The sequence below is a fragment of the Amyelois transitella genome, chromosome 3 (assembly GCF_032362555.1).
Source record: "Amyelois transitella isolate CPQ chromosome 3, ilAmyTran1.1, whole genome shotgun sequence".
Lineage (NCBI taxonomy): Eukaryota > Metazoa > Arthropoda > Insecta > Lepidoptera > Pyralidae > Amyelois > Amyelois transitella.
The window spans coordinates 2224782-2249762 of NC_083506.1; the positions used below are offsets into that span (position 1 = coordinate 2224782).

Sequence of the window (24981 nt, forward strand, 5' to 3'; positions counted from 1 at the left end):
TAACATATCTAGAGGCATTTGAAAAATGATCTATCGCTACTGTGATAAAGTGGAAAATTGATGTTAAATTGTACAGTAAGCTATTGCAATCTAGCTGCAGTGGTCTCAGTTCAGTCGCGTTTATTACAATAACTACAATCTTTTATTCAATTTTCAAATGGGTCCCCCCAACACCAACTGTTGAGAGGGTCACATACACTGGAGTTCTAGGTCAATATTATCACAGTAATTTGGTTAGGTACACAAGGAGAAAGCTCAAAATAATTTTCAAAAAGGTTTTTTTTTAAAGATATAACGGATTTTGAACTTTTATATAAACATGAGTAATCGTCACAATATGTGCTCCTTTTTTATAACCACCATGTTATTTGTGAATGAATGTACCTATTACCATTAAATTAAATGAATAATTTTTAGCCTCCATATGCAGTCAAACAATGAAATAGGTTAATTTCATTTTATGTCATCAGTCAATATAATCACAATCTCATCGGAAATATCATAGCAAATAATATTGTCGATTACAGTCTTAAATCTAATACCTATATTGAACACTTCACTATTTGTTCTTATCTCTTAAACAAGTCTACATTTATTATTTAGTAGAAAGAGTTAAGGGAAAGTAATTTCAATTGGTCCACTAGAAACAGTACATTTATAAATTTTACCAACAAACCAATTTTCATGTCTTGAGTTCACATAAATTCCATTACAACATTCAAAACACCCAATAAAGGTATGGATTATAAAATTAATTTGATATGACACAATGTTGATATGAGATGAACATTTCTACACACAATCACAACCATATAATCTACACATTTGGTAAAGTTGTTTTGATATTATGAATTCATAATTTTTGGTACAATGAACTATAGCTATATTACATTTCTCCATTAAAGCATAATTCTGTGATAAAAATCATGGCTAGAAGGTGCAGGACTTAGTTTGATTTGACAGATAAGAAATGTAAAAAGTTAAAAATTTGTTCTTTCCAACCAAGCATGCTAAAGTATGTATGAATACTTTTACATTCATAAGTTTAGGCGTCATTTAAAATTGTACTGAAATAAAAAAATTAATGTTTTAAAAACCTTATTCGAGAATTTGAGAATAGATTTATAGTGCTTAAAGTACAAAAACGTAACTGTAAGGTATTATCTAAATAATACTTATGAAAGTGGTTGTACAGGGAATATAAATGGATTCAGACAGGAGTCATAGCCATAATATTATAACTCGACTGCTTTTGGCAAATTATGGGATAACATGTTACAAAATAATACACGCTCATGCCAGCCAGGATTAAAAACACTGTTAGTGCAACAATACCCCATGCAGACAACCCTAAACCTCTTCTGGTGGAATTCTGAGAAGGAAATCCAGGTGAAGTACCAGCAAATGTTTTTGTTCCAGAACTCTCTTTACTCTTTGTAGACTTGCTACTTCCACCGTATGATCTTGAGCCTCTGAATGCCTCACATGGTGAATAGATTTGATTCAAAACTAAAAAAAAAACAGCATATTCAGTTCACATTCTCTCTAATAATTTCTGAATGAAACATCAATTAGTATTTACTTACCTAGTAGTAAAAGGCAAATTTGTATGAATAAGCGCATGATTCTTCAATTTCCTGCACTAGATTGTACGAACGATTACAGATAAAGTGGATAATTTCGTTCTAGGATATAGGCACCTAGATTGAGAAATTTATACATAGGCACGAACAGATTTTAAGAATTTATTTTAACTAAATATTAAATCCGGACAGCACGGCTAATTATAATAATTATTGTAGGTATTATCTATATCAAAGAACCTTTCAGCAAAAAAAATTACGAAGAAATGAAAGAAACAAAATAAACACGCGCTTGATTGAAGCAATGAAGTTACTTTTTCTTTCGACTTTGACTTTGACGGCACTTCACATTTTTTGTTATTGTGACTATAGTATTTACTAAGCCCCATAAGCTAGAGGCGACGAGCGGGAACGACGAATTGACTGGCAACACAGTTCCTGTGAAATGTGATGGCGTGTACTTCCGGCGACGACGTTGTCAAATGTCAAAAATCCGAACTAAAATTTAACAATGCCGGCGAAAATGCAATTTTGTTTTATTTTCCTACTATGTGGACTTTTAATATGTAAAGGTGTTATTGTTGATACAGTGTCTAGTGATGTTAAGTTAAAAAATGTAGACCGAACAGTGAATATTGCGTCTCAACTCGTAAGAATTACATCCAAAATAACCCTACAGAATGATGGTAAATCACCGCTAAGGAACTTCTTGGTAGCAGTAGAGGCTTCACAGAAGAGCAACTTGGCATTCATCGGTGCTAAGGATAGTAACAACAGAGAGCTACGACTTATGGACACAACAGTGAAAGGTTACGACAATGCGCGATTTTGGCGTGTAGAACTGAAAGAGGGTGTCGGGGCGGGTTCCACTGCTGTTTTTACTGTTGAATCGGTTTACACTAAAGCGCTACAGCCCTATCCCACTAGCGTTACTCAACAAGAAGATCAGTTGGTGAAGTACATTGGTAACTTATATGTGTACTCTCCCTACCCAATTGCATCCCAAAAGACGACTGTAGTCATGACGACGAAAAACGTAGAGTCTTTTACTAAACTTAAACCTTTTACGCAGCAAGATGGAAACATTATCTACGGTCCATATACAAATGTTGGTCCATTCAGTGAAAAGGAATTATCTGTTCACTACAAGAACAACTCGCCATTTTTGACTGTTACTCGTGTTGAAAGATTAATTGAAGTATCTCATTGGGGAAACATAGCTGTTGAGGAAGTCATCGAGATTGTACATTCTGGAGCAAAGTTGAAGGGCCCATTTTCTCGTTATGATTACCAACAGGACCATCACAGCGGGCCTGCAAGTGTACGGTCATACAAGACTTTGTTGCCTGCCTCTGCTTCAGATGTGTATTATAGAGACACCAATGGCAACATATCTACCTCCAATATGAAGGTCAAGAAGGATTCTGTAGAACTTGACCTAAGACCTAGATACCCTCTCTTTGGAGGCTGGAAGACTCATTACACTCTAGGCTACAATGTACCTAGCTATGAATATTTATTTAGCTCTGGAAATGATTTCTTGCTGAAGATGAGGGTTATTGACCACATATTTGATGATATGCAAGTTGATGAAGTGATAACCAAGATCATTTTGCCAGAGGGATCTTCCAATATCAAGCTTAACTTGCCATACCCTGTTACAAGGTTGCCAGACAGTCTTCACTATACTTATTTGGACACCAAGGGTCGCCCAGTGATTACTTTCAAAAAGGAGAATGTTGTTGAGAATCACATTCAAGATTTCCAACTTCGTTACACATTCCCAAGATTGCTGATGTTACAAGAACCTCTTTTAGTTGTAGGTTTCCTACATGCACTATTCCTTTTGGTCATTATTTATGTAAGATTAGATTTCTCTATTCACAAGGCTGAGCACCCACACAAGGACTAAATAATTTAATTTTATGTTACACATTAATATATTCAGTATGTTTGAATCATCTAGTTTTGTGCATTTCTATGTCTCAAATGTGTGAGAAATAAATAATAATAAGTAAATTGCTATTTTTATTTGCAACATCTTTTCTACACTAACCTCAATGCCTATCCTAGAATATATTATCGATAAAGAAATCATTTTGTTTTGACGATATGTATGAAGTTTCCCTTTATTTTACACTAGCTTTTTCGCAGGGCTTGGTCCCTGTGAGAATTTTCAGAAAAATATTTCATATGGTATTCCTAAGTCCATTTTATCTGTGTACTAAATTTTATCAAAATCGGTTAAGCAGTTTTTGTGTTTATTAATAACAAAAATTCAATTTTTTAAGCTTGTGCGTGTGACATCGTTCGAGAGGGATATTGCAGAAAAAAGTAGAAATGTTACTCTTGAAGGTTAAGTTACTTCTAGTATATCTGTGCCCAATTTCATTAATATCAATCCAGTAGTTTTTACGTCACAAACAATCAAAATTACGAAGCTTTACTTACTGTGTAGAAATGTGAACAATAATAATTGTTAATAAAAATATGGTATTTTTATTTTTTTATTACAGTAAATAATACATAGATATTATGTACATCATTAAGAACCAAGGTTAATCGCAGTTTTCAGTGTTAGCCAACAATGCATCAATACAAACAAAACCGAGTGGAGCTCATAATACATCCAGTACACATTTTAAAACCCAATAACTTACGCACCATAACAGCTAATATGTCGAGCGATTAGCTATAAAGTTTTGTACAAATATACATAGTATAGGTAGATACTTACTAGTGATAGGCATTCATGCTCTCAAAATAAAATAAATTCATAAGATATTTAATAAGAAAATACTCATGTATGTACAGAAATGTAACTAGTCCTATGCAAAAACAATCATTTTTAATTATCTAATATCATTCTAAAAATTTACTAAGAAACAGTGACTGATGCATAAAAAAAATAAGAGAAAACATTGACCTAATATAAAAAAGGTACACTTTTTTTTTAATGTTGCCAGTTCACACTCCATGCTCAGCCAACTTTGTCCTCAAAACCACAGGAGCACTCGTGCAAGGGAGAATGGCGAGTTCTGTGACCACTGCTGTCACGAGGTTAGCGGGAGTCACGTCATATGTTAAATTCAGCAGAGTCAAGTTGGGGTTCGATCGCCAGTCCTTCAATGGGGAGTTGTCGTCCGATTTGTCTATCAAGTCGTCGGGGTTACCTGTAAAAAAGGAAATTATTAAGTAGTTTGATACAAAGTTATGTACGTCAACGTCACAAGTACATTAAAAAAGTTTTTTAATAAAAACTATTTGGTCGCCAAAGTTTTATATGAATGGATTCCAGAACAAAACAAACCAAAAAATTGTCTATTGTAATATGTGTCCAAGTCCCAAGGTCCAAATTAAATTAATAATTATTTAATTAATAATAACGTAATTAGTATTCACATAGTGCGCGGGATTAGAAGCAACTGGTGCACACTGGTTTCTCACTGTAACTCGATCAGCATGAAAATTGAATTACCTATCTCGTTGTAAACAAACGCGTCAGTCTGCACCCGTTCCGAGAATTTGTGCGTTTCGCAAGCGACGAGCACGGGAACGTTCTTCTCGCGCGCGACCAGCGCCACCTGCGCGGAGCCCACCGCGCCCAGCACAGAGCCGTTGGCGAGCAGTGAACTCGCGCCTAAGAGAACTTTGTTGATCTGAAACAAATATAATTAGATTGATTGCTTTATTTATTTTTATTTTCTGGCAACTCGTAAAACAAATTCACGATATAAGAAATTGTACGATTTTTATTTTTTTGCCAATTTTGCCCGCAAACTTCGCTACCGTGGAAATTTCCATATGTAAAAGGAGCCTATGTTAGTCCTGAAGGTCATTCCTATGTCTGTAAAATTTATTCATAAGATACGTGTAGGTAAATGAAAGGCGAAAATCCTGTTGCTATTTGTAACTCTAGTGACAAATTGTGTCTTGGTAACGTTTTCTCCGAATCTGCGCATCAAGATTCAAGAGTGAAAAAACGTAAAAGGCTTAGCCACTTGTCACTATTTTTATCTCAATTCTATCAACGTGGCCTAACAGTCTTTTCGAGACTGTTGGCTTTGTCCATGGATGTCATAGACCTGATTATATATATATACAAAGTGACTTTTAATTCAACTGCATAAATTTAACTGTTGAGTGTACTCATCTTAAGGATATTTAAAAACGTTAAAAGAAAAATATCGGTTTATATTTCAGAAAGTACGAAAAAAATAAAAGTATCAAAATCCACGATCCTAAATACGTCATATCACCACGGTCGGCGGAAAAGTGACGCGTAAGATTCAGAGGTCAACGACACAATTCATTCAGCTGAGCGATCTCGACAACTCTGTACTTAATCTTGATACTAGAAAAATATTTTTTTTTCAGACATTTATTTACATGTTTAGATTTAATTTCTTTTTGTAGTATTGGTCTTTAATAAAGCGTGTGACGTAGTTTTTGAGGGTTTTATTAAATGTGAAAATAGGCTCAAACGGCTCAGAAGCATGAGTATAGTCTATGTTTAAAAGGATGCAGTTGTTTTAAATGTCACCCTGTATATAACACGATAATCACGTCTATATCTGTGGACAAAGCCAACAGTCTCGATATATATATATCTAACTAGCTGTGCCCGCGACTTCGTCCGCGTGGAATAGTTATTTTCGGCATCATTGAAGCCCTCAAGGATGAATAATTTTCACCGTTTCTTTTTTCCATTACTTCTTCGCTCATAAAAGTTGCAGCATGATGTTACATAGCCTAAAGCCTTCCTCGATAAATGGTCTATTCAACACAAAAGAATTTTTCAATTCGAACCAGTAGTTCTTGAGATTAGCGCGTTCAAACAAACAAACTCTTCAGCTTTATAATATTAAGTATAGATGCAATGTATCACCAGCTGGAACCGACATTGTTCATGAGGAAGCTGACGGCGGTGATGTCGCAGTAGGTGCAGGGCAGCCCTCGCGCCGCCAGCCGCCGCAGCAGCTCGCGGCCCGCGCCCGCGCGCCGCCCCGCCACCACGGTGCGGAACTGGGGCTTCGCCGCCCACGCCTCGCACAGGATACGCTCGATGAGCGACGAGCTGTGCGCGGGACATAAACAAACATGCAAAATTCAAAAATTCAAAATTTTTATTCATTACTAGAGGCCGCCCGCGACTTCGTCCGCATGGAAACCCTATCAATCCCGCGGGAACTCTGGGATAAAAAGTAGCCTATGTGTTATTCTGGGTCTTCAGCTACCTACATACCAAATTTCATGGTAATCGGTTCAGTAGTTTTTGCGTGAAAGAGTAACAAACATCCATACATCCATACAAACTTTCGCCTTTATAATAGTAGTAGGATTATAGGATACTATATATCGCTTAATAATTGTCGTATGGTTTAACAACATTGGTTGACGTCAAATAAATTACTTAAAAACTAAGTTTACTGCCGCTTCCAAGGCGTCAGTGCAGAAGAAGCGGTAACAAACTGCACTGCAGCATTTTCTTCAACAACGTCAACTTCACAATATTAAATTATACTTAGAATACATGTTTGTTTTTTGGGTTATTAGTAGAGATCGGATAATCGGATGCATATTAACCTAAACTAATATACATACATACATAAAATCACGCCTCTTTCCCGCAGGGGTAGGCAGAGACTACCTCTTTCCACTTGCCACGATCTCTGCATACTTCCTTCGCTTCATCCACATTCATAACTCTCTTCATACAAGCTCGGCGGTTTCGGGTACTTTTGACCTGACCCTTTACCAGGACGTCCTTAATTAAACTAATATTTTGGGTAAGAAAGTATGGAGGCTTCTTGCTTTCGGGATTCGAATTATTTTGAATACCGGAAATTTTATTAAACAAGAAATTGAAACTTATCGTATAATAGGTATAATAAACACCTTTATAAACAAAAGTGATGGATGATCATATTTATTAAAAAATTACCTACCTACCGAAATTTTTGAGGTACAGAAGTACGTTCCATAATAATCCAACACCCCAACTTTAGGTAAATATGCATCCGAATATCCGATCTCTGGTGATAAAACGGTCGCTATGATCGTAATAGATTGTATATGTATACTAGCACTATTTGGATCTCAATTCCATCATTAAGCCGAGCAGCTGAACGTGGTCATTCAGTCTTTTCGGGACTATTGGCTCTGTCTACCCCGTAAGGGATATAGACGTGACTACATGTATGTAATGTATACTAGCTATGCCCGCGACTTCGTCCGCGTGGAATAGTTATTTTGGGCATCATTGAAGCCCTCAAGGATGAATAATTTTCCGTTTTTTTTTAAAATTTTCCATTTACTATTACTTTGCTCCTCATAGTTGCAGCGTGATGTTATATAGCATAAAGCCTTCCTCGATAAATTATTTATTCAATGCAGATATAATTTTCAATGCGAACCAGTAGTTCCTGAGATTAGCGCGTTCAAACAAACAAACTCTTCAGCTTTATAATATAAGTATAGATGTGGACTGAACTGACTGACTGAATAGGACCACTCCATCTGTTTCCCATTGATGTCGTAAAACGCGACTAAGGGATAGGCTAATAGACTTTCGATTCTTCTTGTAGGCGATGAGGTAGCAAAGCAACCTATTCACTATTAGAACCTGAATTCAATTGTTAATGTATGTAACATTCTTCTACCTCCTGGCTATAATCCCGGTCAAATGCTAACCACTTAAGAGGAGCCGGGGGTACGCCCTTATCCATAGATCCTGGGTTGCGTCAACTTTATACACAACACAACTCTCATCTGAAATCCGAAGCATTTGCATAATAACAGCTTTTACCATGTTCCAATATGGATGGGGGGTATTGGACCATGGTAAAAGCTGCACTATTAATTAACGCTGATGAATGTGAATATGTATTCCCTTAATCGCTACTCACGACATCCGTGGGAGATCATCTTACCACTAGGTACTTACCATCCATATGTGAGTATAGTATCGCCAGGCATTATCTTGTTCCTAACAGCCATGCTTATTGCTTCGCCAGCGGTGTCGATTTGATCGTGTATGTAGTTGTCTATCAAGTCTTGTAGCTTTTTCTTTGCCTGTTAAATAAAGAAATTAAAATACAGAGTTCCGGAATTTTTTTTCATGAAGGAAGGTAACTCCAAATTTTCCATCCTCAACACAATAATAAGACTATAGTAGTACTATAAGCATTTATTATAAAATATAGTATCATTGAGTTATAATAGTATCTCGAAACACAAGTCTCGAACTTACTTCGAGGCTAACTCAATCTGTGTAATTTGTCCCGTATATATTTCTTTATTTACGTATTTATGTGTGGCGTGTGGTTCCCGGCACCAATACCAAAAAAGAATAGGACCACTCCATCTCGTTCCCATGGATGTCGTAAAAGGCGACTAAGGGATAGGCTTACAAACTTGGGATTCTTATTTTTAGGCGATGGGCCAGCAACCTGTCACTATTTGAATCTCAATTCTATGATTAAGCCAAACAGCTGAACGTGGCCTATCAGTATTTTCAAGTCTGTTGGCTCTGTCTACCCCGCAAGGGATAAAGACGTGATCATATGTATGTACGTATGTTTCCTCACGTCATATTCAGGCACGTTGTTGGGCAGTTGCGTCAATTGGTGTCTGAAGTACTTCACGGCGTTGGTCTGAGCGGCGCACGGCTGTCTCATGGACCACAGGTATTCTAAACTGGCGGCCAATTGGGATTCAAGACCTCGGGCGTATTCTGTCTTCGCTGGCAGTGTGTAGTCCGTTACCAACTGTGGAGGTGAGTTTTGTATAAAGTTTTTAGTAAAACTTCGCGGGTAAGAGGGATGTGCCGCGTGGTTCCCGGCATCAGTACAAAGAAGAATAGGACCACTTCATCTCGGTCCCATGGATGTCGTAAAAGGCTACTAAGGGATAGGCTTACAAAGTTGAGATTATTTTTTTAGGCGATGTGCTAGCAACGTGTCACTATTTGAATCTCAATTCTATCATTAAGCCAAATAGCTGAGTGAAAACAAGTTTAGATCAATTATAATAAATTCAAAACTTATTCTAAATAATTCCTACAGTCCAGTATAAGATCAAATCGAAAACATATACTAAATTTTGTTAAAATATTATAAAATATTAAATTTTGATTTCTTCTGGCAACGGCATATCAATCTCCCTAAATTCACTGCAGATCCGCCTCTATTACCGAGTAATAGAGTTCTATGCAGGGTAACTTGATACGGGTTTAATGTACAATTATTATATTTACAAACTATTAGTTTTACATTCATTCATGTTTTTAATGAAGACAATGTGCATTCGTCCACGATTTAGATTTAAGAGATCTATATTTGTAAATTGACGTTCGATGAAAATGCTGCAGTGTAGTTTGTTCCACCGTTTCTTCTATACATGCGCTTTGGAAGCGGTAGTTGTTATAATTAGATTTAAGTTATGTGAGGTCAATAAGTGATACCTTGTTCCAATTTTGAAAATAAATCTATTCTATTCTACAACAAACAATTTTCATCAAAGAGTTAATATATTACCATACCTTTCTGAGAGCGTCCAGTAAAGCTATACATCTTGCATTGGACCCGGTGACCACTTTGGTCGCGAGTTGCACGCCTAACTTAATAACAGCAGGGTGCAAACTGTAACAAGAAGAATGATTTCAAAACATACATACATAAAATCACGCCTCTTTCCCGGAGGGGTAGGCAGAGACTACCTCTTTCCACTTACCACAATCTCTGCATACTTCCTTCGCTTCATCCACATTAATAACTCCAAAATTAGATGTTTTTTGTGTCAATGGAGAGTGTTTGTGTGTGGACCCCGTTTTTAGCACATGTTCCAACTGTATGCTGTTTGTTTGTAACATCTGTTATGCAACATTTATTTTTTAATTTGTCCTTGATTTTAAACATTTAAATAAGGTTGTTTATATTTCACATCAGATGTCCCTTATCTTAGTTGAATGGACGATCTGATTGCCTTCAAACAATTTGATAAAGGAGATTTCTAGTGTGTTTTGTTGTATTTCCTTTAGAAAGTAAAAATAAAAACTTAGATAAAAACTTCATTCATACAAACATATAATCACGTCTATATCCCTTGCGGGGTAGACAGAGCCAACAGTCCTGAGCGGACTGATAGGCCACGTTCAGCTATTTGGCTTTAAGATAGAATTGAGATTCGAATAGTGACAAGTTGCTAGCCTATCGCCTAAAAAAAGAATCTCAAGTTTGTAAGCCTATCCCTTAGTCGCCTTTTACGACATCCATGGGAAAGAGATGGAGTGGTCCTATTCTTTTTTGTATTGGTGCCGGGAACCACACGGCACCTAAAAACTTCATATTCAAAAAATTTGGCGCTAAAATTGTAATAGCTTATTTCTTAGATCATACTCACTTTGAATTTAAAGGCACTTTCTTCAACGACTCCGTGTCATGGTCGGTGACAAGATGCTGGAACCAGTTCACTCTGCTCACAGCTTTAGGCTTCGTCCTCTCCACTGATTTCGCTTTTGTGGGTGTGCTCTGTGAAAGAAAGAAAAATATAAATTAAATCATGCCGTGTGGTTCCCGGCACCAGTACAAAAAAGAAAAGGACCACTCCATCTCTTTCCTACGGATGTTTTAAAAGGCGACTAAGGGATAGGCTTACAAACTTGGGATTCTGTTTTTAGGCGATGGGCTAGCAACCTGTCACTATATGAATCTCAATTCTATCATTAAGCCAAATAGCTGAGCGTGGCCTATCAGTCTTTTCAAGACTGTTGGCTCTGTCTACCCCACAAGGGATATAGACGTGACCATATGTATGTATGTATGTAAATTAAATCATACAAAATTACAAAGTATTCCTAGTTATTTGGCCATTGATAGTTCTATTGTCTATAGTGGGGTTATTCATAAATGTTGATACGGCTTATTCTCTCTTTCTCTGAGGTTAACCAATAAGATGAGACTTTAACAAGAGAAAATAATAAATACATGCCTTGTAAATGTTGATGAATAAACCCTCTAGGGTCATATAATAAAATAAATAAAAATTTGTTTATTTTCTCTATATATAAATACATACCACATGTAACTGTTAAAACTACATCCATGACTCGGAGTAATGTCACATACTTGGATTAGGATAGAATAAAGATGGACAAAAACTATAGCGGAATATAGACGTGACTATATGTATGTAGGTATTTAAAACTATAGATTTTTACTAACTCATTAAAAGTTTTTAAATGAATTGCTCAAAATTTACAGCATAGCGACAAGAAAGAACAGGTACAGAAAGCTAAGAAAACATCTCAACAGATGAAAAATAAGTGACAAACAATATAAAGAATCATTTTTTGATGTCAATACTCACTTCCCTCTTTGCTACAACATCTTCAACTTTAACTGCCTTTACCGGGGCATCCTTGGGCTTAGCTTTCTGTTCGGCCGCTATTTTCGCAGCTCGCTGAGCCTCTTGTTTCGCTCGTCGCTCCGCTCGCAACTCCGCTTTGCTTTTACCTGTTTCTTCTAAGGCAGGCTGTGGATAGAACAATAGTAAATTGTATAAAATGGTTACCAAGTCACTAAAACAACAAAATTGAGAAACAAAGAGTACTTTTGCTTACAATCTCTCTCAAACGAAGCAGACGTTTATCTTAGAATTACATGAAATAAAAATAGATGGGAAGGAACTTAAAAATTTTAAGAAATGTTTGAAACTTGGATGTGACCATTTATGTATGGTTGATAATACTTCCACGAATCATGCAGAGGCAACATTCATAAATTTTTCTGAAATCTAAATTTCATTGGATTCAAGCTAATTGTAAGCTGGACTCTACTAAACACAACATTGTAGTATAAATTTGTGGAAAAATGGTGATGCATTCTACTTGCCAAAAAGCAACTCAACAAACTATAATGGATGCATGTATACTATCAAAGGCATGGATAAGGTGATTTGAATATTTACCTTTTCCTTTTTAGTATCTAAATGGATTGCTTGGACTTTATCAGTGATGTCCTGCACTCCTTTGGCAACATTTGCAATATCTTTTAAAGTCTCTGCTACATCTTTAACTGTCATTTCACTAATTGCTTTATCACCAGATTCATCACCTTTCTTTTTTGCTTGTTTAGCCGCTTTCTTGGCTGCTCTTTCAGCTTTTATTAGATCCTTACTTTTATCACTAACCTGTGCTTCAGTTGTTTTAAGAACTGCTTTGTCTACTTCGTCTTGTCCTTTGGAAGACTCTGTATTGGCTTGAGGCCCCTTTTCTGGAGTTTCAACATTCTGTTTTGTTATCGGTTTTTTTGTTTCTTTAACTACTGCATCTTTTTTTACTTCATTATTAGGTGTGGCTGTTTTATCATTTGCAAGTTTAACTTTGCCTTTAAGTTTAGCTAGTTTCTTGGCTTCTCTTGCTGCCAACACTTCATCCCTAGTTTTTTCCATTACAATATTTCCTTGTGCTTTTTTTATTTTAATATCTTTTGCATCTACTTTACTTTTAAATATTGTTAAAACTTCACTCTGTTCTATGATTTTACCCTCAGGATTGTCCCAAATTTTAAATGTTTGTGGGTTTATGTCTTTATTTTCTGATTTATTAAGCGCAGCTTGTAGTTTCCTTCTTCTAATTCTTCTTTTTTGGGAGGCTGTTAAGTTAGAATCATTTACTTTTGATTCTGAGTAACCCTAGAATTCAAAATGTGTCAAATTACTTTTTTTTTTTTTATGTACATACATTCATCCATAACATGTCATCACAAAAACATGACTTTCTTTAATTACAATAATACAACATGAAGAAAGGTTACTGCAGGGAATCATTGTGATAAACATTATCATTTTGGAAGAGGATTAAAAACACTTGAGTACGACATATCAAGGCAATAAGAATTAAAGTGGCATTTGACCTAATTTTATATGATAACATTTCTTGTAGTAAGTAGGTATACTCCATATCAAGTAATTTATAATAACATAAAAAAATATTGAAGTTGAAAAAAAGATTTCTTATTAATCAGAAATCTTTTTTTCAACTTCACTTCTTCTTTATAAAAAATTATTGAAGTTGAAAAAAAGATTTCTTATAAATGAAAGGTCAAATCAAAAGTACCCTGAACCAATAAAGAGTGGTCAGACATAGTCTCAGCCAACCCCTCCCTAGAATGCGGGGATTTTGTAAAGACATTACACAAAGAGAATAAATAAATCAGTACTTAGACAATTTTAAGAACAGATATTTTATTTATATTATTAAAAGAATTGAATATTGTAACACCTCATGGTTGAAAGTAGGTATAATTTACATATTTTAAAGCTTGAGATAAAAGGATTAGAGAGCTAACACATTTTTTGTTTTTTAGCTTTCCAAGTTTATAACCTCTATCTTGATGCTAGGGTGTATGTCATAATAGGCACACATTATGAAATGTTATGGAAATACCTTTAACTGTATCATAGCTGCTAATCCTTGTTATGCTATAAAATAAAGGACATTCCGAAAATTAGTCCTCTCTTTTCAAAAAAATTGAATAAATTAGCAACTTTTACTTACTTATGTGATAAGTATAAACAGTCAAAAAGTCGACGATGCGTTATAGTGAATTTAATAGAAAATTTATTAATCAAACATGCACAATAATAAATAGTAGCTACTTGCCTGATATATGAATAATATTGGGTAAAATTTAAGAAAATCACTGCAATCTGAAAAAAATACACATTGACATTGTTCGCGCAACGCAAACCAACAAACAATGACATATGACAATGACACGAACATTCAAGTGGGGATATTTCTCATAGGTACTTGTTCTTTTTTAACTCTAAGTTCCAAAGCTGTATTTGTACTTTTAATTTATTGTATTTTCATTGGGTGAAAAGGTGTATTGGCTAGGTCTGTATAGTAAAGGTGTGCTGCATGGTTTCCGGAACTTAAGAAAAGGACCATTCCCTTCTTACCATGGGTGTTGTAAATAAAAGGCAACAATTGATAAGGCATACGTTCATCTAGTCTAAAGCAGCATGCATGCAGCTTTGACCATGATCCAATTTGGATAAAGCCTGACTAAATAATAGGTTCCCTTACCCAATTCAGGATCATCATTGTCAAATGACGCATCCCGAACTCTTCTCCAGTGGCGTAAGGATGACACCGGATGAAAAAGATAATTAGCTAGGACCCTGTAACTGATATAGTAATTGTTAAAAACAATTTTTTGATTACTTATCTTAATTATATTTGAATTAATAGCTTCTAAAATTTTTAAAAAGTATATTGGGAACTATACTGTCTTTTGCTTGGGGTTATGCTCCCTTATGCATTTCTACATGATTTCCTTTGATACACCTGATTTTGTCTGTCTTATTTCTGTTCATTCCTTACATACAAATATCCAAATAAAACCAAAATTCGAACATGTTAACTCTTTTCATATTTGTATGAAAGTATCTTATAGGGTTAATTTTAAAAGAAATATACCTACTAACCTCAATAAACATACATTTGAGAAATTATTAAAAGGGTGACAAAGTTTTATATCAAAGATAGACAACTTTGTTTTTTTTTTGTCTTAAAACTGAAGATGCTCTAGACCGGAAAAGTCAGAAAGCGTACATGCGTGAGTGAAAGAGAGGACAATTTTGCTTTTTAATACTTATCTCAATCCTATCTCATTAATACTTGCCTATGATAAATGATAAATGCGAAAGTTTGTAAGGATCAGGATGGGTGTGTGTGTTTGTCACTTTTTCCCGTAAAAACTTGTACCTACTGAATAGTTTTTTATGAATATTAACATAACCTTAAAAATATACCTTTGAATTTGATTAATATGTATAATAAATTAAATCATCGCTACATAGTATAAAGCAAAGTCGCTTCCCGCTTACCGCGTCTGTATGCTAAGTAAGTATATCTTTAAAACTACACAACGGATTTTGATGCGTTTTTTTAAATAGATAAAGTGATTCAGGAGGAAGGTTTATATGTATAATAACATGCCTAATATATTAGAGAACCACTGATGGTTGGCTGAACTCTACGAGATAGATCAAAATAACGTAGTAAATATTGTATAATATATCTTAAAAAGGTCTACAAAAAAGTCCGCGATGGTGTATTTATCTTAGGGATAACCCACAATAATCAATTTCTATCCTTTACTTTTTACGAGAAATAAGAAATAATATTGCCATTTCCAGTATGTCATTTAAATGAATATTTTTGAAGATATGGCAGATTTAAAAACTAAAGACATCCCGGTTGCGGCATCACCGGCCAGTCGGCGTCGCGGCGCGTGGGTGGCCAGGGGGCGGAGCGTTCTTATTATTCTGTGTTAATTGTAAGAGTAAAATAAATTAGTTAAAATGTAAATAATAAATGCTATTAACGAGTATAAGTACAAAGACATTCTGTAAAATATTTTGGTATCAGCTTTGCACCCGTGCGATGCGAAGCCGGGGCGAAGAAAGAAGTCTCTGGCAAGTTCTAGTATTATTATATTTTTTTTATTACACTTATCACTATAATTAGAACACCTAAGTTAGCAAGTTGATAAACGTAATGATTATATCCTTTTTAGTTAGTAGGTAAACCATAAAAAAATATTATTATGATAAAATGCAAGTTTAATATCAGAAAATATCCATATTTTAATCGATGGGACAAATTAAACAATGAAATGATTAACTTAATAATGAGTATGAATTAACTTAATAATAAATATTAATTAACTTAAGTATAAATAAAATGCACAAGCCATGATAATAACAAAGAAGTTTATAAGACAAACTTGTAGCTGCAGGTTTAGAAACTTACTTAAATTATTTTTATCTTATTTACTTTTAATTTATCATCTACAAAGGTAAGTAGGTATACAAATTTGTTATGCTTTAGAAGTACAAACTAGTGTACGTATTTGATTATATTGTTTAACTATATATTTTATTACATAAATGCAAAAAAGTTTATAATGTTTTATGATTGTTTCTCCTTATAACTTTCTTAGGTAATAAGATAGAAAACCTTCTCAGCTAAACAAGATTGACTTATATTTGGTACCGGTGATACATTTTAAATTGACACAAATTTATACAGTTATACTTCTTCTTCGTTGTTAGTACAATTGCTATCAGTTAAAATTCTTGCACCAAAGTTTGGTGTTGTAGCAAACACGTATTTTTTGGCTTTGGTTTTATCGATATTACAAAAGTTAACATAAAAATGTTCAATTAAATAGTCGATGTATTTCTGCGTTTCATTTTTTGGACATAGTGCGACGATGCAGCCGCCCCAACCTGCGCCTGTTAGGCGAGAATGGATATTCATTTGTTTTGATAAGTCAACAAGCCGGTCCAGGTTACTATGAGAGCATTCGTACAACTTTCTCAAACTTTCGTGACTATCGGACATTAGTTGACCCAGAATATTTATAGTTTCTTTAGTATCATCGTAATTTTTTTGGCAGCTGCCGTTGAACCCGTTCGTATGACCATTTCCGTTCATGGTTCCCGATTTACATATGTTACGAAAATCCTCGACTCGTTTTGCCTCTTCGTACACGTGCAAAGCTCTTTGTCTTAACTTGAATTCTGTGAGATGTTTCGTATTCGGGGTCAAGTATGAACTTTCCATTTCTGGTTCAGTGACATTTAAAATACTGCAGACTTCTTCTTTGGTGTACAGATCTTTAGGCAAATATTTGTAAACGAGAGAAACCATTTCATCAAAAGAATTGCCAAGAATATTTTGTACTTCACTTAAAGTGATTATTTTCTTATCTTGTGAAACACTTTCAAGAACACTTATAATCTTAGCAGCGAGTCTACATTCTATTACCCGTCGATTGAAATCGTTTGTCGCGGCTTTGTTTAGTTCTGCAAGACTGTGAGCGACGACAAAGCTTGCATCTTCTGGCAGAGATACGGGAGAAGCACTTAATGGATTAAATGTTATGTATTGAGCGCTGTACTTCTCTGCGAGGAATGCTATGGCTTGATCCATACCTCCTCCTTGAGTGCCGATATATCGCTCACAATTAGCACACAGTGAAGCAATCTCAGTCTTGGTAAGAGTTGCATTTTGTGCATATAAAAAAGATAAGCATGCAGCGCTCACTAAAGCTGATGAACTGGAGAGCCCTGAAGCCGGTGGAATATTACCTTCCACTAACATTTGTAGTCCATTCAATTCCAAAATGTTATTACTAGAAACTTTTAAATATTCCAAGGCACCTTTGATTCCACAAATCACATAATTATACCAAAACGGCTTTCCAGTTGCATCTGGTTCAAGTTCTATCTCGTTAATTTTATACATTTCTATATTTACTTCATCGTATTTACTATCAACATTCCGTATATTAATTTCCGCTGCATCTGTTATTCCGGTTGCTATTATGATGTCCTGCTCCAACGCCATGGGCAGCACTGGGTAACCGCAGTAATCGATGTGTTCCCCAATAATATTGACGCGGCCCGGTACTCGCACGTAAAAAGATGGATTTCGTTGAAACTGTTCCCCAAAAACTGCAGATAATCTTTGAATACGTTCATCATTGGGAATTCTCACAATTGGTACTATGTCCACTTTGAATTTGCAACTCATTTTTGAGGAAAACGATGTAAAAATATGAATGTAAACAAACAACTACGCGGCACAGTGGTAGACAAACGACTGAAAATAAAACTGTTCTTATCAAGCCGTACACTCAACAAGCGACACCAATACACAGCTTACTGGCAGTCTGTGTTCACAATGCACTGTTTACAATTTTTTACACTTCAGTAGTATTTTAAGTCCACAATAGGAATTTCTAACAATGCCAATTCCTTGTAGGTATAAATGGTATGACGTCCGTTTGATACGTGAAATCCCTGATGAGTACGCGTAGCCCGATTTTTGATAATAATGATTAACAACTTTCACTGTTGTAAATTAAAACTTTGTATCTCTACCTAACCTAAAATTTAAAGGAGAAATATGTTCTTGGGAACTGACCGCTGAGAGAGATGACTGCATTTCTTGTCTCACACATACGAGATGAATAAACTAATCAATTAGTCATACATAACTGGTACCGACCGACCGCTGGTTCTTATTTATCGGCTTTAGAATATGTAATGTTTTTATATTGTAGTTACATACTTACACTTTTGAAATGTGTATTATAAGTACTTAAGACTTACACATTTAATAAGTATTGATAAGATACAGGTGTACGTACTATATCTCGTTGAATTACGACATTAATATTATAACAATTATTATCTTTATACTAGGTAGTGGATTTTATCTTTGATTTTTGAGTCAAGTCAAATACTCATTAGGCTGAGCCTCTTTTGCTAAGACACAATTTCCACAGCTGTTATACTTAATGTAGTATAATAAAATAAATTTTGAAAAAGACATCCTGTCCATTTGTATATATATACCTATATATTCTGTGAAAATATGCATGCATATAATCACGTCTATATCCCCTGCGGGGTAGACAGGGCCAACAGTTTTGTAAAAATATTGTTTTACTAATAGTTATTTTGTTAAAATAATTGGCTACGTTTATTTTTAACTGGACCAGAGAATTACTGAAGAAAAACGTGTCGTCAGACAGTTGGTTTTTATAAAAAGAAGTGTAAAAACAATCTTCTTTCCTGTGTCCCGAAAATTTAAAAAAATATTGTTAGCCTTTTCCGTACGAAGTTCGCAGGTTCGTCTTCTTCACTTCTCACTTCACGTCGAGTGAGACAAAAATTATGATCGAAAATCTCGTACCTGAATTAAAAATCCCGCTTATCTAAAGAAATAATTAATATATTAATCTGAACTATGTATCTATTCTCTCGACAACATTCTATTCTAAGTTTGAATAATTGTGAAGTTGACGTTGTTGAAGAAAATGCTGCAGTGCAGTTTGTTATCGCTTCTTCTGCACTGACGCCTTGGAAGCGGCAGTAAACTTAGTTTTAAGTCATTTATTTGACGTCAACCAATGTTGTGAAACCAAACGTTTTGACAATTATTAAGCGATATGAAAAATTTTGAACTTGAATTTTGAAAATTAAATGTTAAATTTCACTCCATTTATCAATTTACCATTATTTTTATTAAATTTTACATTACGTATAGGTAACATCACTATTATTTAGCTATGTACTTATATCTACCAAAGTTACCTGAGATAGCCCAGCCCCCGAGGTACCACAAAAAACAGATAAAATATATGTGTCAATTCTATGTCTCAATGACACAATCGAAATACATTATCTACATACATACAAAAATTAATAGTCGTTTTTTGGTGGATAATATATATGTAATATCAAAGATGATAAGCATTGTATTGTTGGCTCTGTCAACACTGTAAGGGATAAAGACGTTAAGTAAACGTCTCATCGTTACGTTTCACGGCTAAACAGCTGGACCGATTTTGATGAAATATTGTTAGGATAATGGAGAGCCCAAAGAAAATAAGAAAGCAATTTTTCTGAATCACTGGAACGATGCCCCGAGAAAAAGGTACCTAAAGATTTGAATAAAATAAAACAAGATTTTTAACATTTTAATTTAATTACATTAATTTCACCAGTGCCGGCTCATGGCAAATTTTAGTAAAGAGCGAGATCAAAATTTTATCACGTCGTCCCCGTTATAACTTGCTATATTCTTTAAAAATACAATGGAGTAAGTATGCAAACATGGAACTGAGATCAGAGATCTATTAACTTCAGACTATTCATCGGTCGCTCCTAACCAAAATATCCAAATTTTATTATATCATTCACATTCACCATAACCTCGGCTCTAGATAATAAATACAATTTAAAAAGAATAAATAAAAATCTCTTTGTTCAGTTCCACGATTCAACCATTTATTACAATTGAACAATTATTCTTCACTGATGCACCATAAATAACTTGAATACAGTAGCGACCGTTATTTTCCACTACTCTTGACCATCTCGTCCCGAACCTCTCCGAAATTCTCAACTGATTACCATCACGCTTCTTTATAATGCAATTGACCACGCTTCAGTTGAGCAGAAAAGGAAGTATCTAGTCAGTTGGCAAGTGACAACAACCAGGAGGTAGCTAGCCCCCCATAAAAAGTAGCAAAAACACTTCACGCTTCTTCCCAATTCTCATACGAAACTGTTACAGGCATAATCGTTCGAACTTGAACTTGCTGTTTCACTGTCTCCTCCATTTTACAGTGGCCTTTCATGTGCCTGTTAAGTGTACTTTTCTGAATAAAGGCCTGGTCACACAGCGTACATTTGTGTGGTTTTTCGCCAGTGTGCGTCATGCGATGGTTCCGCCTGTCTTTTGGCGCCATAAACTTTTTCGGGCACATGTCGCAGGCGTATGGGCGTTCACCTGTAAAAAAAAAATCATAGACACACATGTTTATCTTTATCCCTTTAAAATCAGAGACAATAGTCTCGAAAACGCTCGAAATCTAAATTCAAGTGGAGTGTTCAAATATGGAATTCAGATACAAATAGTGACATGGTGTAAGCCCACGGCCTAAATGAATTCTCCATAATATTAGCCACATAATATATCGTTTTGTAATCATATTATAAAGTTTTTAAGCGCAGCGTAGAAAAAAATTACAGTAAAGTTCGACGTCCTCATTAAGGTTGAGTACTGGATGTAAACTGTTTCCAACTGATTAAAAAGTGTCTGTCGTCAGTCTTTTCAAGACTGTTGGCTGTGTCTACCCCGCAAGGGATAAAGACGTGATTATATGTAAGTATGTATGCAGAATAGATATAAAAGCAGATCAGTTCATACCTGTGTGTGCCCTCATGTGTACTCGTTGGAAACTCTTACTCTTGAACGTTTTGCCGCAGACTTCGCACGAGTAAGGCTTCTCTGCAGAATGTGATGCCATGTGTCTGTACATGTCGCCCTGTAATTAAAATGATTTGGTATTAATTGAGATGCGTCTTCAGGTTGCACGCTTGTGAGAAACTTTTGCCTCACCTCGAGCAAGTCATTTTTAGAGGTTAAGTTGTCCAAAGTGTGCGAATCCAGTATTGAAGTAGGGCCTTGATAAAGAATTGCATATCGCATATAATGCAGGCAACACAACTAAATAAAGTTTTATTTTTGTGGGTTTTCTGACGTCATTTGAAATAGTTAACAAACATACCGAACACCTCTCAGTCGCCCAGGTATTGTGTTTCAAACCAGTACTCACCTTTATAAAGAATTTCATATCGCATATAATGCACGCGATGTTCTTGATTCCCGTGTGCCGAATGAGATGCGTTTTCAGGTTGCCAGCTTGTGAGAACCTCTTTCCGCACTTCGGGCATTCGTAGTTTTTACTGTTGGTATGCGTCGTTAGATGTGTCTGGAAACAAAATTATTTTTTTAAACAAATATATTTAATTGACAAGTTATTAAATTTTTGTAGTTCGATCGACTTTCGTTTTCGATTCTCTAGCTTGCTTTTGCAATTTATAATCTTTGCTGCTATTAGCTGATGGCGTAGCGTAATTTTCTGTGATTGGCTGATGGCGTGTGACGTAGAGAAGTCGCCATAAGTTTAAGAGTCGGACGCTTGAGTCATAAGACTAGCCTATCTGAGCATTTAGTTAAAGGAATTAAAACGACTGATGACTCAGGGTGACTTTTATAAGGCGGATGTAAGGCACACAAAAAAACAATGTAGTTTATTTACCTTCAAATTATGCGGCTGAACAAACTTGGCGTCGCACAAATGGCACGCATAGTTCTTAATGCCCGCGTGAATCAGCTCGTGGTTCTTCAGCACGTTGAGATAAGCGAAGTTCTTGCCGCACGTGAGACATTGGTACTTGCGGTCCGCACTGTGTGACCGCATGTGGCTGGTAAGGTGACGGAACGTGGGAAATGGCTTATTGCAATGCTCGCATTTGATATCCGGCTGTGAGATAAGTTTAATATTTTAAGAAATTGACTACATAGATCAATGTAATCTAGAGATTACATCTTTCCGCTTACTGTAATACATGCTTCATCCACATTACATGAGTAGATCATGAAGTGAAAGTAGTATCCGCAGGGATTAATGTGGCAAGTAGAAAGTTGTACTTGCCTATCCCTTTAGGTATTTTTTTATTTAATTAGTGTGTCGCAACAAAAAAGTTGATGAAAAGTTAATAACTCAAATCAAACCACTGGTACCTACACCACCATACATATAGTGATAGTGATAGTGCAACTGAGTTGATAATATTTACATTGATTTAAAGAGTGTTTCACTTTTTTATTTTAAGTTGTAATTATTGTAACCCAGAAGTAGATAGTGCGAGACAGAGAGAGATAGATAAACAAAAGACGGAAGCTTTGTAATAGAGAATAGATGCTGATACTAAAAATAATTACCTGTTTTCCGAAATGGCTTCTCATATGAGCTTCGAAATTTTCATATCTGTGAAATTTCTTCTCACATTTTGGACATTTCATTCTTGTTTTCTTTGCCGACAATTGCCTGGTTTCATTTTTTCTGTACCGACGTTTTCTGAGGAACAAAGAAAATTATACCTAACTAGTTTTTTATTTATTGGAGGACTGTTATGTTGCAAAGAACTTAACTCTTTGCAAGGTGACTAACTTTGAATTTCCCTTCAACCTAATATGAATATGCTAGAAAAAAAATCTTTAAGAGTATTTTGGAGAATTAAATACAAGGATAAACTACCATTTAACTATTTAAAGAAAGAAATGTACGACAGTATATTAGATAGTAGAATAACACAGAGAAACCTTACATACATAGCACATCTTTGTTCCATTATACAGACCATTGTTAGGCCATACTTAGCTGGATATAGAATCCTGATAAGAAACATTAAGTAGCAAGACATTCAACAAAGTGAAACATCTAATGAACAATTTACCTAGTTAGCTAATCGCCCATGTTGCTAAACTTCTAGCTATCAAGAGGTCTATATTGCTACATGGGTAGGTTATGGGTAGCTAGCTAGTCAGATTGCTCATTAAACCTATCGCTTTGTTTGATATTCTGCTACAAAGATTTTCTGATCGGGAGCATTCAGTGGTAGTTGCATCTAAAAACAAAACTAAAGGTGACTCACTTTATTTTCTCTTTGCCCTCCTCTTGTTCTATATTCTTATTCACAGAAGGCTCACCATCCATGGGCACAATATCAACAAATTCTGCCAAATTATTTTCTATTGTGTCTGTATCTGTATTCTCCATCTTTACCTGCTAAAAAGAAATTAACAATTAAAGAGTTAAAAATCTTTTCTCACAAATTTTCACATTTATAATATTGATAGGAGTTAGATCAACTTTGCATTGTTATCAAAGTTACATTCTACTAGACATTTCAGTTATATTAAACCGAGAAAGATCTTAAACTCTAACTGGCAAGATTAACATGCAAAGTGGGTTAAAAAATTCTTTAAATTTTGTGATACTTACAAGTTGCAAAGACTGCTTTAGAAGTTGGTTGTATTTGATGACCTGTTGCTTGAAATCATAAAACTTATTGAGCATATTAAGACATGCCTGACAAACTTTATTTGGTAACGAATCTCCCACAGTAATCTGAAATTGATACAATAATGACTCATTTGTTTATGTACAATTGAATCCATTGATTATTATGCTAATTACACTTGACAGTAACTGAAGTACAAGAACACTATTTAGTTCAAATTATATCTCTCCCTATAGACCCGTAAGAGGAGAGATAAATATTGTTAAGGTGGATAAGTATCTCTTACTCAACTTAACAACTTGTGCATCAAAAGTCAACTTTGGAAAATCTTTTCATAGCATGAAGTGCACATACACTTGCACTTGATTTTCGATATAATACACTGAAGAGCGACAGCTAACAAGCTAAGCTACTGCAACTGAATAGATTTATTGAGTGTGATGTTGATAATGTCACAAGTGACGGGACGAAATAACAGAACCTTAACATACTGTGCTGATCTCCCGCAAAAAGAAGAAGCCAAAAAAATCAAATACAAGCATTTTAAATGTAAAAATTCATAGTAAGCCTACTGCCTACCTTGACAGAAGTACAATATTCGAACGTTTCAGGGCTACACACTGTGAATAAATCAGACATTGGACCTGTATCTAACAAACAGGCTCGACATATTTTATTGAAATCCAAATTATTTGCCATTTTTTAACAGAAATTCTTAATTATTCAACAAAAACGCCACATCAAAACAAAACATTCATATTTAACAAAATATTTAACCACTAGTGTTGCCCAGTTGCGTACCGATTAATTTGGCAGATAACCAAATATCGATTGATTTGAGATGCAAAAATCATCAATTATTTTTATTGCTTCATCAATATGTTTAATTTTGCGATTTGTATAAAATTAATCTAGTTTATATGATCAATAAAGT

At 35.0% G+C, this 24981-nt stretch overlaps 4 protein-coding genes across 6 annotated transcripts; 1 reads left to right on the top strand and 3 right to left on the bottom strand.

The window, feature by feature from the left end:
• The first annotated feature begins 2022 nt into the window (after positions 1–2022).
• Positions 2023–3608, top strand: LOC106133508 (dolichyl-diphosphooligosaccharide--protein glycosyltransferase subunit 1). The gene has a single exon (XM_013333254.2). It carries the CDS (start codon positions 2095–2097, stop codon positions 3493–3495), a length of 1401 nt encoding a protein of 466 aa, XP_013188708.1. The 5' UTR covers positions 2023–2094; the 3' UTR covers positions 3496–3608.
• A 452-nt stretch (positions 3609–4060) lies between these two features.
• Positions 4061–14385, bottom strand: LOC106133507 (translation initiation factor eIF-2B subunit delta). 2 transcript variants are annotated; one of them, XM_060951982.1, is made up of 10 exons: positions 14248–14385; positions 12774–13277; positions 11952–12116; positions 10986–11113; positions 10126–10225; positions 9173–9352; positions 8530–8657; positions 6486–6660; positions 5062–5242; positions 4061–4756 (listed from the first exon to the last, which is right to left on the bottom strand). In XM_060951982.1, exons 1-10 carry the CDS (start codon positions 14368–14370, stop codon positions 4551–4553), a joined length of 1890 nt encoding a protein of 629 aa, XP_060807965.1. In that variant the 5' UTR covers positions 14371–14385; the 3' UTR covers positions 4061–4550. The 2 variants fall into 2 exon arrangements, with proteins under 2 accessions (XP_060807965.1, XP_060807955.1); XM_060951972.1 differs by having other exon boundaries at positions 12552–13277.
• Positions 14386–16219: 1834 nt separating this feature from the next.
• LOC106133472 (N-acetylgalactosamine kinase) lies at positions 16220–18605 on the bottom strand. Its single transcript, XM_013333204.2, has one exon. The coding sequence runs from the start codon at positions 18193–18195 to the stop codon at positions 16687–16689; it is 1509 nt and encodes a 502-aa protein (XP_013188658.1). The 5' UTR covers positions 18196–18605; the 3' UTR covers positions 16220–16686.
• A 1571-nt stretch (positions 18606–20176) lies between these two features.
• LOC106133504 (gastrula zinc finger protein XlCGF52.1) lies at positions 20177–24836 on the bottom strand. 2 transcript variants are annotated; one of them, XM_060949826.1, is made up of 8 exons: positions 24627–24836; positions 24029–24154; positions 23679–23809; positions 22966–23101; positions 22280–22504; positions 21794–21949; positions 21385–21502; positions 20177–20964 (listed from the first exon to the last, which is right to left on the bottom strand). In XM_060949826.1, exons 1-8 carry the CDS (start codon positions 24744–24746, stop codon positions 20711–20713), a joined length of 1266 nt encoding a protein of 421 aa, XP_060805809.1. In that variant the 5' UTR covers positions 24747–24836; the 3' UTR covers positions 20177–20710. The 2 variants fall into 2 exon arrangements, with proteins under 2 accessions (XP_060805809.1, XP_060805807.1); XM_060949824.1 differs by having other exon boundaries at positions 23679–23812.
• Between the last annotated feature and the right edge of the window lie 145 nt (positions 24837–24981).